The sequence below is a fragment of the Cucurbita maxima genome, unplaced genomic scaffold, assembly GCF_002738345.1.
Source record: "Cucurbita maxima cultivar Rimu unplaced genomic scaffold, Cmax_1.0 Cma_Scf00012, whole genome shotgun sequence".
Lineage (NCBI taxonomy): Eukaryota > Viridiplantae > Streptophyta > Magnoliopsida > Cucurbitales > Cucurbitaceae > Cucurbita > Cucurbita maxima.
This window is the reverse complement of record NW_019272028.1, coordinates 1,836,482-1,851,269: the sequence shown is the minus strand read 5'-3', so window position 1 is coordinate 1,851,269 and position 14,788 is coordinate 1,836,482. Positions and strand designations below refer to the sequence as shown.

General features: G+C 34.8%; 3 protein-coding genes across 3 annotated transcripts; 1 reads left to right on the top strand and 2 right to left on the bottom strand.

Moving 5' to 3' along the window:
• Nucleotides 1–1,105: 1,105 nt before the first annotated feature.
• Nucleotides 1,106–4,859, bottom strand: LOC111487623 (geranylgeranyl transferase type-1 subunit beta). The gene is made up of 11 exons (XM_023135090.1): nt 4,561–4,859; nt 3,848–3,923; nt 3,712–3,770; nt 3,382–3,521; nt 2,895–2,950; nt 2,733–2,809; nt 2,586–2,631; nt 2,299–2,423; nt 2,006–2,073; nt 1,836–1,923; nt 1,106–1,633 (listed from the first exon to the last, which is right to left on the bottom strand). The coding sequence occupies exons 1-11, from the start codon at nt 4,759–4,761 to the stop codon at nt 1,484–1,486; spliced, it is 1,086 nt and encodes a 361-aa protein (XP_022990858.1). The 5' UTR covers nt 4,762–4,859; the 3' UTR covers nt 1,106–1,483.
• Nucleotides 4,860–5,219: 360 nt separating this feature from the next.
• On the top strand, nt 5,220–8,722 carry LOC111486984. The gene is made up of 9 exons (XM_023134180.1): nt 5,220–5,435; nt 5,546–5,607; nt 5,748–5,838; nt 6,824–6,910; nt 7,119–7,172; nt 7,730–7,914; nt 7,997–8,079; nt 8,177–8,277; nt 8,383–8,722. The coding sequence occupies exons 1-9, from the start codon at nt 5,385–5,387 to the stop codon at nt 8,596–8,598; spliced, it is 930 nt and encodes a 309-aa protein (XP_022989948.1). The 5' UTR covers nt 5,220–5,384; the 3' UTR covers nt 8,599–8,722.
• On the bottom strand, nt 8,720–11,514 carry LOC111486983 (probable mediator of RNA polymerase II transcription subunit 37c). Its single transcript, XM_023134179.1, has 2 exons — nt 11,056–11,514; nt 8,720–10,570 (listed from the first exon to the last, which is right to left on the bottom strand). Exons 1-2 carry the CDS (start codon nt 11,267–11,269, stop codon nt 8,838–8,840), a joined length of 1,947 nt encoding a protein of 648 aa, XP_022989947.1. The 5' UTR covers nt 11,270–11,514; the 3' UTR covers nt 8,720–8,837.
• Nucleotides 11,515–14,788: the final 3,274 nt, after the last annotated feature.

The following is a 14,788-nucleotide window of genomic DNA, read 5'->3' as shown; positions in this document are numbered from 1 at the left end:
TTTTTTTTTTTTTTTTTTTTTTTTTTTTTTTTTTTTTTTTTTTTTTTTTTTCCTTAAAACGACAAAGGTAGGAAATTGCCCGTGAAAATGTATTGTCGGAATAGGTTGTTGTTGCCCCCACCTTGAAGAAGAATCATTACAGCCATTGCCTTTACCTGTGTTTTCTATATTTTTAAAGCTTGATATGTCCTCAACTAAATCATGAGTTTTGAACTTTTGTGGCACATGGACTCATCATACTATATTTGGTCCATCCATGCCCTTCAAAAACTAAAGGCTTCAACACTAAATTTTTCACACATCAAGTCTATGATTTGATTTTTATAATCTTTGTTATTGGCATGAATTGGTCCAGAAGAACGGTGGAATTCAATTTTGTGATCAATGAGTTCATCGCTTTTTTTTTGAGATCATGAATTCGTCCAAGTCTGGATCAATTCACCCAAATCCACGCTAAACTTTTTAATATATCAAATCAACTCGAAGATTTTATCCCATGAACCTAAAATCGAACTGAATCGGTTCGAGTTTAGAAAAATGAACACTACTCTAACTAGAAATGTTAATCCATCTAACCCACTTCTATAATTTGGGTTACGTTAGTCAGGTTCTCGAATTGTTGGGTTGAATGTACACCCCTGTTCGACCCGATTCTTTTCATCATATTGCATCATACTGTGGTGGGCCAATAATGAATCAAATAGGCTGACTGACTGAACTTCAGCATGGAAATGTACCGTTCCTTTGAACAAAATGAACTCCATAATGAATATCTGTATCTACCTTAAATCTAACCTATTTTAAGAATTGATTTTGTTTAATTGCTGTAGATCTAAAAATTATTTTAGTCATTACAACTATATGTTTAACAAATTCAGCTAATCTCTCTTGTGCTTCAGTTTTTCAAATAATTTAATTTTTATGTAGACCTTTTATTTTTTTAATAAAAAAAATCATGTTTGATCGAGATTGTTCCTTTTAGAGACATGGAAAGTAAAGTACCAAATCCGAAACATAATAAGACTCTAAGTACTAAAAAGGGGTGGGGAAGGTATTTGAGCTGTTTCTTTGTCCTCCTTCAGTAGTTTCTTGCTCTAGAAACAAGTTTAATGAAAATTAGCAACCTTTATCAGAGGTACAACATGAATATATGTTCATGCACTATGCCCACAGATTTATGTCAGCAAATCTAGAAGAATGGACAAAATGTTACTGATAAATTGGTGTGGAAACTAAATGTGTTTGCTTTTTTAACTTAAAGAAACAGAGCATCAAAACCAGATCTTGTGTTTAACGCTTGAAATATTAAACTACAAAACAGGAGTCTGGTGAAGCTCCATCTAGACTTGTGAACAGCTATGATCAATGTCGTTGTGATAAGTTGTGTAGACCAAGTGAAGGATTTAGAAAGGGGCATATAAATGATACCCGATTTGGTGTAGCAGTGAAGATGGTTCGTACCATGTTAATCGACGTTATAACGTTAAATCCTCCAGGCAGAAGCTTCTGTTATTCCCAGTTCAACAAACAGAGAGTTGATGTTGGGTTCTTCCAAGAGGCTAAATGCAGTAAATCCATAGTAGGTATGGTATAAATCAGGAAAGTCCCTCGGAAACTTGCTGAAACCACCATACTGTCAAGGAAAATTATGGCAAAAAGTTTCAAACACGAATTCATGTTGAGCTGCATAACCCTTTTATAGTTAGTTCAGAAATTGGGACTAGGCATATATCCATTCTAGAACTGTGCTTTCATGATTTATCCATGGGAAAATCTTGAATTTTTGTATAAATAAAAAAAAAATGCAAATGGAAGGTGAAGAAAAGCGATAGTACCTTAAATTGGCACGTCAGCAGAAATCCCTTCAAAGCCTTCTTATTAATGAGATCGAGGCCTCCTAAAATCCTCAAGGTAGATCCAATCCTACCACAACATTACTTAGTCAAGAGATAAATCTCATATTGTCCTAGAATAAGCTCACACATTTATTCATTTTTTTCCTTACCAAAATGCATAACAAGTGTCAGCAGGCTTGTTAGGTCGACCTTGAAATCCTCCATCAGCTGCCTGTTTCTGTAGTCCGAATACAAGAATATATTTGGTTACTCTTCGATTAATAGTAGCTTAGTGCGTTAAAATGAGAAAGAAGCTAATCAAAGGAAGAAAAAACTATTTTTTGTAAACATGTCTTTGCTTCCAATCTGCCGTGGCCCTTATTTTGTAGTAGAAGTCAAATTTCTAAGCATTACAACGTAGAAGGATTGAAAACTCTTTCAAGGTAGGATGATGAAAATGAACCTGCAAGCACCACTCCAGCAACAACGGGGCATTTATTATGGAAGAAGAATTATCTCTAGAGAGAAGATCATCTTCAATGAAACCCATTAAACGGAGAGATGCAATAGCACAATACGTTCCACCACCTGTGTCACTAAACCCAATCATCCGTAAATAATGATCAACTTGATGAAATGAACAACATTGGCAAACAACTATGATAGATCCTAGACGTTATGATTTTGTGAGTAATACAAGTAAAAGCGGAAGGGTATTGAGTTTATTAGTTACGGTATTGTTAATCTCACCATGAGATTCTGAACCAGGAGTTAACCCAAAGCCACCATCATATGACTACAAGAAAGTCATTACGAAAACTTTAGGATTCATTATTTTCTACAGGAGGCCAACGTAATAAACACGAAAGTCAAGATTGTGGCATGCTTCAAACAAACCTGGCAGTTCAATATGTAGGTTTTAGTTTTCTGTCTGTCCATGCCGCTCCAATTCTCAAGCATATTACAGATGGCAGCTGAAAATTGATCAATGGCATCATGAATATATTATACTAATATTCCCACAGTTTAAGCATAAAGCCACAAACAAGTTTTATTTACCAGCACAATAGACGAACCGAAGGTCAGCCTCTGCTCCAATATGGACAGGCACAAAGCTGTCAGGATAAAAATTTGTGGCAAAGAAGATCGGATTCAACATTGTTACACAAAAAGAAACTTGCAGAGAACGTGTCAGCATTTACATGATGAAGAATGTACAATCTAAGATAAAAACCAATTCTAACGTTATAGTCTAAATTTCCACAAGAATATAAACATTTAACTTCAGAGGGTTCACCAACATTAGTAGCCGTCGTGTACATACACCCTGTGTTTTGGTTCATAATAAAGTTTTAAATATATGCCAACCTTCTTCATTAAATAATATCTACTTAAAGTTGAATAATGAATAGGTCCGAGAGGTATTGTTGATTAATGAATAGCCCAGTTGGTCGCATAGATTGATCATATAAAGATACATTTTAAGAATCAATTTTAATTGATTTTAGAATAAGTAATCAATGGATATAAAAGCTTTCAACAATACCTTCCATCAGATTGCTGAAGGTTTCTCATTGAGATTGCAATTGATTCAGAGTCAATATTGGAGAAGTCATAACCAATGACCTTCAGTATTGCAAGGGCACAGTATGTGCTTGCCAAGTGACTACCGTTGTGAATTAAATCCTATAAGAAAAAACAGATAAATATTACAAGAATAAAAGAGAACATATGGCTCTCATTTGCACTGCACTAACTGTGTATGTGCCAATAGTGAAAGCAGATATTGGAGACGAGAAGGAAACAAATCAATAAACATTAATATGCTATCTCAAGAGGTTCAATGGGAAGCTTTGTGCACTATGTCTTATCATACCCCATCCTCATCTGGAGGAAACTGAGAACTTCTTGATCCACAGAATCCATAAAATTCTCCTGCATCAAACCAAAAGCTAATCACCAGGCACTTTCTCCATTTAAATTTTACACTTTCTTTCTCAGTAAGTTCATACCATTAGTTTTTTCGGCCTTCTTTGTAGGAAATGCCTGAAAGGACAAGACCCAACTAACAATGCTGTCCTTGTCGACCTATAGAATTTCAAACATCTAATGTTATTTTTTCAAATAACCTTCGGCATTTTAACACAATACGGTGGTTGTGGAAATAATCAATGCATTACAATATTTGGATGGAGATTATAGCTGCACAAAGGTGCATAAACGACACAAGATAACAGCAAGCATAGTGTCAACATTGTAAGAGTTCCGCAGCTAATTGGTTCAAAATTCATTCTCGTAAGAGTTGAATATAATCACAAATAAAAAATGCACAATTTAGATCAAAAGCTAGATACAAGAACTCGAATAGCAGCTAAGAAACTCTTCCCAATATCCCCCATCCCTCAAATTCAAAATCAAAACCTTTTCATATCCATAATCAAACAATTAAAAGGCTCACATAATTACCATAGGTTCCTCTAAGCCGCAACCGATTACCAAAAGTCAAATTCATAATCAGATAGAAAAAAATTACGAGCTTCAAATTTCTAATCAGCCTAAATCAAGAATTTCACAGTCGGCATTGGGGATAAACAAAGGATATTCAACATGAAAAAACAGCGGAAAGGAGGAAAACTAAACATTCAATCATAACACAAATCTCTATCTCAATGTGTATTCTGATCAGAACAACGGGATACAAAGAGAAATTGAAAATTGTACCCACACGATCCATGGCGCCAAGAAGGTCAAGGCTGGAGATCACGAAGTAAGCAAGTGTAAGGTGGTTAATCTCTTGAGTCTGATACTGACTAGGTAACAACTGGTACATCAACTCCAAGAACGTCACGTGGCGATCTCTATCGAAACCAGAAGAAGAAGAAGAAGAAGCGGATGATTCTTCTAACAGGTTCGACTCTGAATCCATGGCGACACCTTTCTAGATGACTGAAAGACTTGTCTCTTGGCTCTTGGCTCCTCGCCATTTTATTTCACTCACACCTCGCATTTTTGCAAATTTTATAAATTTTCTCAAAAGTATTTTAATGATTTAATGTAAATTTAAATAAAATTATAAAAATAAAAAAAAATCTAACTTTACCTTTTAAAAAATATTCCTATTTTTTTTTAAGTGTCTGACCTGTAAAAATGCGTACTTCTTGCTGGAATTTATTTTAATTAGCGATTTATTTATTTATAATAAATTATTTACAAAATAACATTATTTATTGTATGAAAAATAAAAAAAAGTGTTAGAATAATGAATAGATAAATGAGCATATTATATAATAAGTTAAATTACAAATTTATCCTTGAAAATCAATTCATTTTTCTTTTTTATTTAATTCACATTTAAAACCCTAATAACTCATAACCTTTTGGGCTACCAGGAGCGCGAGCCCAATAACTCCGCTCAAGAACCCTCGTTCTATTTTCATTTTCTTTCTTCTCTAGCGAAGCGCGAACCCGTTTGTTCAACAAGAGCTGCTTTGAGAGCAGAAATTTAATCGAGCACTTGGCGTGCAATATCGCATATTTTTCGCTCTGAACATGAAGAAGGCCAACAAAATGGCTCTCTTAACATTTGCTGAGAGGTGTAAGGTGCCCACCTTTATCACTTTTTCCTGAAATCAGTATAATGAAACTTGATTTACAGTAAAAATGATATCTAGGTTCAGAAGTTTAATATTGTGGTTTTCTTTTTGTTTTAGAATATTCTTTCTTCCAACTGGATTGGTAGTCTCAATACTATCAAAGCCGATGCCAAAGGAAGGTACCCATTTGTTCTAATAATCGTGTTTTCTTCTCTGAGTTTTCATTTGGTGAACCAAAAAATGGTTATGGTGAATGGGATTGTGACTTGCTGAAGATTATATTAACAAAATTCATTTAAACTGATTATGTTTGGCTCAGCAAGGAGGACATTCACACCTCAAAAGTTATGTACATGATCAGGAAAGGAAGGCCATACATTTGGGTTCCTGAGAAGGATTTGCACAATGTGGTATGGTCTTCTTTAAACATCTCTGCCACAGATTTAATCTTTTTTTCTTTCCTAGGAAGGGAAAGAACCACAAAACTTTTGAATTTGTTCTTTGAAGCTCCCATTACTCTAAAGTCGGGTTTAACTGATTTCAATTGAATTTCCTGACTTCGTTTTATATTGAATTGTCCTATCTAGCGTTGTTATATGTCAAATTACCATTAGGTGTTTTGATGTTTGTATCGCTTTGTTGAGTTTTGCCAATTTATTCAATCACTTGAAGATTGAATAAATGGTATCAGAGCTAGTCACTAGGCGGTGTGCTAATAAAGACGTTGGACCCCCAAGGGGAGGGATTTTGAGATCGCACATCGGTTGGAGAGGGGAACAAAGCATTCCTTATAAGGATGTGGAAACATCTTCCCAGTGAACTCGTTTTAAAACCATGAGGGGAAGCCCGAAAGGGAAAGCCCAAAAAGGACAATATTTGCTAACGGTTGGCTTGAGCTATTGTATGAGAAATTGAGAATTTTGATTAAATAACGAATACCCTGATCATTCCATAGTGTTGGAGTAGTTTATGCACTTGAGGCATTTTTCTTAATTCCCCCGTTTCCTTAATTAGTCCCTCAAGTTTCATCTGCAGTGTCAGCTCGAGTTCTGATCTTAAAGCGCCACCCATGAAAAGATGCAAAACAGTATCTTGGTTCTTTTGATCCTCAAAATGTAATATGTGGATCTAAGCGGACCTTGTTTTTGATCCTCAAAATCCTTAAAGATTAAGCTTATAAAGACAACTTAAACACTTGTTTGCTTGTTTTTGGTTGAACTAAGCGGATTTCAGAAATGTTTTTGATAGTATTCAAAGGAGATTATGGATCTATAACCATTGAATTGAAAAACAGAAAAGCAAAAGACCAGAAGATTAAGTGGATCCTAAGTAACTCGAGTTCCTTGTATATGGCACTGCTAGGTTGTTAACATACGTTATTATGTTTTCCCCCAGAATACAATCATTGACGAGCGAGGTTCATTTTCTGTGGCCAGTCCTTTCCCAGGTCCTCTAGCTTACTTGTTCAGATCCCTGGAAAAGGTCAGTTCGAGATGCATCTATCTCGTAATTTTCAGCTATCAAAATATCTCTGATGTTGGAGACGTAATATGTCGCTGAGCAGTACCTCTATCTCTCAATTTGCAAATTTACCTTTCTCTTGGAAGGAACCTGTGACTCTTAAGGAAAGAACTTCAAACTTAAATTAGAGCAACCACCCTGAATACTTATGCATTTTGTCATCCTGCAGTTGCCACCACGGGTTGCACTTACCGGGGACATTACACGTCTTAAGAGCGAAAAGGTAATGCATCCTTTTGCCTTAGAATTTACATTTTGCAGTCCAATTGTTATGTAGCACATGTAAAGATCCTCAGCGACGTTGCCATGCTTTAATACTATGAAGGGTATGGCTGACATTGTTCCTTGGTGAGGATTGGTGTGGAGGAATTGATTACAAGTAGAAGTAATGGGAAGAGATAAAATTAGTGAATAGCTTAGTTGGTGAATTGATGGGTGAAAATTCTTAAGAGGGGACGTTTCAAATACCTCGAACACTATCTTTTATATGTTAATATCATTTTAGATTTTCGAGTTCTATCAACTCGGTACGGTCCTCTGGTAATTGATTAGTTGACAAACCACACCCGTCTTTGATTATAAACTAACAAGAAAAGTAAGAGGTCAAGCAGCTAAATTGACAAAAAATGTATCCACATCTTATTTTGAAAGACTAGATGGGATTGAATCTTGCGGTTTAGTTTGCCTAGGAATTTTAGTCAGCTTTGGAAGTTCCCAACTACAAGCTGTTTCTTGAAGTATCATGTTTTGATATCGACTTTATTTGGTAGTTAATTACAGGCTCAGGATGCTGTTGAAAGGCTTAGAGGGGCCATACTATCTGAACAGAAAGCCATTGAAGACTTTGGAAGTACAGTCTCCAATGTCTTGAAATCCTCCAGCCTTAAATATACATCACGCAGCCAACACCTCAAGGAGTTCTTAGAAGGGAACGAAGAACGCGTAGTCTATAAGTTTGATGTGAGGTATGGGATTTTTCTCCTCCTCCTCCAAATGCATTCCAGTCTTCAAATAATATGTACTCGAGTTGACAATTCTCTTTGCCAGATCGAGTATGTTTATTGATAGTAAAGGAGGTATGCACGAGGTCGATGCAGAGGACTTCGGCACCTCAAAAGCAGACTCATTAGGTAGGCACATCGCTCATCCTTTCGCTGTTTATTTACTCGATGCAAATGCATCCTTAACTTCAAGTGTGCTAACCATTGTGCTTGTTGTTTCCTTTAGCGCCTTTCTCGGCAGCGCTTATTGATGGAATAAACCAAAGCGACGCGAGACGTAGAGCCCTGATGCTTTTCTGTCATGTGTACTTCAATGCAAATGCAAAGGTATAATAACACCCTTCTGCAATTTTTTGGACGTGTTTCCCTACAGATCTATGGCAGCTTTTTTGCTACGATTGTTAGCATAACTTTGTTTTGCCCATATTGAAGGACGCATACATATTACGAGTGGATCGCAAGGGATTTGATATGCTGGGAAAAGTTCCAAGCTTCACTGTGGGGGATGGATTCGGTCAGTGTGAGTGGAAAGATTTCAGATTTACATTGAAGAATGAAGCGACGAACATTGGAGATTTTTGCCAACAATTAATGGAAATGGAGGAGGAAGTTGTGAAGAGAATTACCAATTATAGTGGTCTTGGGTAGCCTTCCAGCAAATAATTGCCAAGGACTGCCTTAAATCTAGGCACATTTTGTTGTAATTCATACGGTTAAGTCTTTTCTACTTCAGCAATTTAGTGCAATAATTTATCAAAAACAACTTTTATAACAGCAAAACGAGAATTACATTGAAAACCAAGAGGCAAGCCTAAATCGAAACACGAATAGCAATCACAAAATTTTAAAGTCTTGAGAAACTTGAGAGTGAGAAGACAGTAAAATGTTTAATCAACTTCCTCAATCTTAGGACCAGCGCCACTGCCGCCTGATGGAGGAGTATCATCGTCCATTGCGCCGCCGCCCATGTCAGCCCCACCTTGATACATCTTGGCTATGATGGGGTTGCAAATGGATTCGAGTTCTTTCATTTTGTCCTCAAATTCATCAGACTCTGCAAGCTGGTTGCCGTCTAGCCATTGAATGGCCTGCTCAACTGCATCTTCAATCTTCTTCTTGTCTGCTGGGGCAAGTTTACCACCTATCTTTTCATCTCTGATAGTGTTCCTCATATTGTATGCATAGTTCTCTAAAGCATTCTTCGATTCAACTTTCTTCTTGTGTTCCTCATCTTCAGCCTTGAACTTCTCTGCTTCTTGAACCAGTTTTTCAATCTCCTCTTTGGACAACCTTCCTTTGTCGTTGGTAATGGTGATCTTGTTCTTCTGTCCAGTTGTTTTATCCTCTGCAGAAACGTTTAGAATACCGTTGGCGTCAATGTCGAAGCAAACGGTGATCTGAGGAACACCTCTTGGAGCTGGAGGAATGCCGGAAAGTTCAAACTTGCCCAGCAAGTTGTTATCCCTGGTTCTTGTTCTCTCACCCTCGTAGACCTGAATAAGAACACCAGGCTGGTTGTCTGAGTATGTGGAAAATACTTGCTCCTTCTTTGTGGGTATGGTGGTGTTCCTTGGGATCAAAACTGTCATCACACCTCCAGCAGTCTCTAAGCCAAGAGACAGAGGAGTGACATCCAAAAGAAGAAGATCCTGCACTTTCTCATTTCCCTCACCACTCAAGATAGCAGCTTGAACAGCAGCCCCGTAAGCAACTGCCTCGTCAGGATTGATACTCTTGCAGAGCTCCTTGCCATTGAAGAAATCCTGCAGTAGCTGCTGCACCTTAGGAATCCTCGTAGAGCCACCAACAAGGACAACATCATGGACGCTGCTTTTGTCCATCTTTGCATCTCTCAGACACTTCTCAACTGGCTCCATACACTTCCGGAACAGGTCCATGTTGAGCTCCTCGAATCTAGCACGAGTGATGGTTGTGTAGAAATCAATTCCTTCATACAAAGAATCAATCTCGATTGTAGTTTGAGCAGTGGATGAAAGGGTTCTCTTCGCCCTTTCACAAGCAGTCCTCAATCTCCTCAGAGCCCTTGGATTTCCACTGATGTCCTTCTTATGCTTCCTCTTGAATTCCTGAACGAAATGGTTAACCAATCTGTTGTCGAAGTCCTCACCTCCGAGATGGGTGTCACCGGCAGTTGCCTTCACTTCAAAAATACCCTCCTCAATTGTGAGAAGAGAGACATCAAATGTTCCTCCACCTAAATCAAATATGAGTACATTCTTCTCGCCAACACTGGATGCTTTCTTGTCTAGTCCATAAGCGATAGCTGCCGCAGTGGGCTCATTGATGATCCTCATAACATTGAGGCCGGCAATGACACCTGCGTCTTTGGTGGCCTGACGCTGAGAGTCATTGAAATAAGCAGGGACAGTAACGACAGCGTTCTTCACGGAGGAACCGAGGTAAGCTTCTGCTATCTCACGCATTTTCGTGAGGACCATGGATGAAATTTCCTCAGCAGCGAACTGCTTCTCTTCGCCTTTGTAGTTGACAACAATCATGGGTTTGTCACCTGGACCGGCGATGACCTTGAACGGCCACATTTTCATATCGTTCTGGACCGTGGGATCGGTGAATCTCCTTCCAATCAACCGCTTCGCATCTGTCGAGTACGAAACATAGTAAATATTTAGAAGACTAGCATTTAGAAAATGGAACTTAGAAAACGTGTAACACAACACAAGGATACGAACAACAACGATAATTGTCGAGAAAACTACACAACTACAGAGGAACAGTTCCTGGAATCTTGGGCCAGTTGTATGAAGAGTTCTGGAAATCAATTTTCTATCTGATATGTAAACTTTTGTAACAATTTGTTTCTCCAATATAATTTCAATGAAAATGGAAGTTATGCTAAGCTTTACAACAATTTTAAGTCATACAAGCGCTCATACTTGCTATACAGATTAGTGCTAAAAACAGAATTGCACAAATCATTCCTAATAAATTATATACGCAACAGCGTGAGAAGGCAAACCACACCTTAAGTTAACATTCACACAAGATCAAAGCACCCAAACACGGGAAAGAACAATAAATTTCACAAAAGCAGGCGGAAGTAAAATAATCAAGAAATTCACATACCGAAGACAGTGTTAAGAGGATTCATGGCAACCTGGTTCTTCGCAGCATCGCCGATAAGCCGCTCGCTGTCAGTGAAAGCAACATACGACGGCGTTGTCCGATTCCCCTGATCATTGGCGATAATCTCAACACGATCGTGCTGCCAAACTCCAACACAGGAATAAGTAGTACCGAGATCGATACCGATGGCCGGACCCTCGCCCTTTCCCGCCATTAACAAAATACAAAGAAAATCAGCTCAAGAACGATAGAATTTGAGAAAAGAACTGGAGAACAAAAGGATTGAATTGCAATGGAAGAAATGAAATGCTTAGAAGGTATATTCAACAATCTGTAATGAGATCGGAAAGGTGAGTGGAATATATACGAAGTTGGGAACTGGTTGGAAAATCTGGAGAGTTCTAGGAAGAACCATGTCTGGAATGTTCCGTGCAGAAAAAACAGGGTTCGAGATGCTTCAATTGGGGTTCGACGTGTGTAATCCCCGCGCCATTTCTTCATGCGGTTAAGCCCCTAAATTATTACCATCTTTAAATTTATAATACTACGCCTCACTACACCTCACTCTATTTTTAAAATTAAAAAAAAAAACTGTTTGTTAATTTTTAAAAAAAAAATAGTGAAAAAAACAAAATTGTTGTGAAAGAAACTAATATTTATTCAACCTAAAAATAAAATTTATGCTTAATATATTTGTTAATTTATAAGTTTGTTGAAATTTTAATATATTTTAGAAAAGCAGAAATTTATTAAAAATATAATTTTCGAGTTTTTCTAATATGGCATTAATTTTGGTTTTTTCTAATTTTTTAAAAACCACTCTTCTTATTTAGGTTTGATGAAATTAAAATATCCAAATTTCTATTTAACAAATAAGCTTATATTTTTTTAAATAATTTTTTTCTAAGAAAGTAAGGTCGAAAAAAATAAGGTTTTAAATTTAAAAATAAGGTCGAAAAAAATATTTTCCTATTAATTAAAACAAAAATTTAAAAGTTAAAAATATTTTGGGCTACTTTTGTGGTTTATAGCCCAGCCCATCAACATCAATGGGCCGGTTTTCTTAAACCATTTCGCGGATTCGGTGAAGTACTCAATGGGTCGACCCTAGATACGGAGGCTAACCCAACAGGGTCCCATACACGTTCAACTAAAAGCCCAACCCAAAATTATTCAAAACAAAATTAAAAATCTAACCAAAATTCAAATTTTAAATTAATTTATTATTTATATATTTTAACGACTATCCCCTAAAACATTACCTAATTGATTACAACTAGTTTAAAAACAAAAACAATTAGATTCCAATGGCACAAAATATAAGTAAATAAATAATTAATTAATTACATAAAAACGTTTTTTAAAATATTATTTGAAAAAAAAAAAAAAAAAGGAGAGGTTGTGGTTATCAATCAAATAACGCAGACGTAGAAGGGAGAAGAAGAGAAAGAGGACCACTCTTTTTTCCACTTTAGACGAGTTACGTGTGTGAAAGAAAAAGCAAATGGGGGGGGTAGAATGGTAATTAACAAAATACAAATATATAACCAATAATTATTAAAAAAAAAAAAAAAAAAAGCACGTGACCAAGATCCACGGTTACATTTGTCTCCCCCACAATTACTCGTAACAAGCACGTGATCCTTATTATCATGGATATATGATTGACGTGGAAATATTAAGTTTATTTATAAAATTATTACTCCACATTTTAAAAATTAAAAAAGAAAAGAAAAATCCACGTGGTGGTATTTGGTAAAAAAAAAAAAAAAAAGCGAAGAGGGATGGGCGTGTCAGCAATGATACGAACTAATATCCTGAATAAAATAAAATAAAAATAAAAATAAAATAAAAAGGAAAAAAGATATGAAGAAATATACTTGGTATGCGATAAGGGAGGCAAAAGCTGCATGGAGCTATACGCTTTGCTTTCCCATCTTTCCCTATTTATATTTATATATTTACATATTTATATATATATATTTGTATCTGTATTTATATTTATATACTTTTTTTTTTTTTTTATTGGGGTTCGGAGGGTGCATGAAAATGAGATAAAGAAATATTCCGGCAAAGATTTGATTGGATGGAGAGGGAATTAGATTCCCAAAGCATACACACGTACTTTTTTTTTTATTTTTAAATTATTTTCTTTTTATTTTTTATTTTTTAAATTGTTAAAGTCAGTATACCTACACTATCGAATTTTAATTTTGTTAGTTGATTTAATTTATAGATTTAAATGGATTACGAAAAAAAATTAATTGATATTTTAAAAATATCATGTTATGTATATATATATATGTGATACGAATTAATTTAGTGATGTTTACATGTGAATGAATTAAAAATTAAAATAATTATAGTGTAATTAAACTTGATAATAATGTCGGGGAATCTAATACGACGATTAATGTAGTTAGTTTAAGAAATACAAAAAAAAAAAAAATATATAGATATTAATTTAGGCAAAAGAGATTAATGATTAAAGACGAAAATGTGTACTTCCAACAACTGACTCAGAATTTCAGTAACAAAATTGGTCGGATTTGAACTGTGCATATACACCCAATAAATGCTCTTTTAATAATTAAAGTCGAGAAAATAAAACTCACATTCATTATTATGTTGGGACAAAAATATCCTTTTTTTTTTTTTTTTCCTACTCTGTGTATGTTTATTATTTATTATTTTAATTCTTTTTTTTTTTTTTTTCCTACTCTGTGTATGTTTATTATTTATTATTTTAATTCTTTTTTTTTTTCTTTTGTATAATATGGACATGAACCAATTTTATCTTCTTCTAGAACATATAACACATAAAATCCACTTTTTTTTTTTTGGTTTCAATTTTGATCCTAAATTTTATTTTTTTAATACAAGAAAAATCAAGGAAATTTAATTAAATAATTATTTTATTTTATTTTCCAACAATTTGGATGATACAATAATTTTGCTAAATTGAAAAAATAAAAATATTTCAAAGCTAAAAAATGGAAAACTTTTTATATATATATATATATATATATATATATATATATATATATATATAAATAAATATAGGAAAAAGTGGAAGGTACTTAATATTATCTGGTTTGCATGGTTAAATAATGGTGGGTCTTTTAGCCAACAAGACTCCACTTCAAATTAAAAATTGTACATTATTAATATGCATGTCCCTTTCACTTCACACATACATACATGCATGCATGAATGCATACATCATCATGGTTTTTTTATATTCTCTTTAATGGCATATATTCAATATTCCCATGACTAATATAAAGAAGAAAAAAAAAACTATTTAAGTTATTTGTTTTGGAGTTAATTGTCAATTTTCTTATCCTAACCACAAAGAAAAATTGCTTTTTTTTTTTTTTTTTTTTTGCTTGCAAAAATATTAAATAATATTTAAACTTTTTTTAGGGTGAAATAGACAAGAGAAACAAAAGGACATTGGATTGTGACACTACCACTTAAGACCATTCCACCATAACTTCACCTTTTCTATAAATATTTTTTATTTTTATATATTATTTATTTATTGTGTGTACTGATGAGCATGCATGGCCAGAACAAAATATTATATCCATATTTATACTTTCTTCTTCTTCTTCTTCTTCTCTCTCTCTCTCTCTTTCGAAACCCTAAAGATATAATTTTAAACTTCATTTCTATATGTATATATATATATATATATATATATATATATATATATATATATATATATATA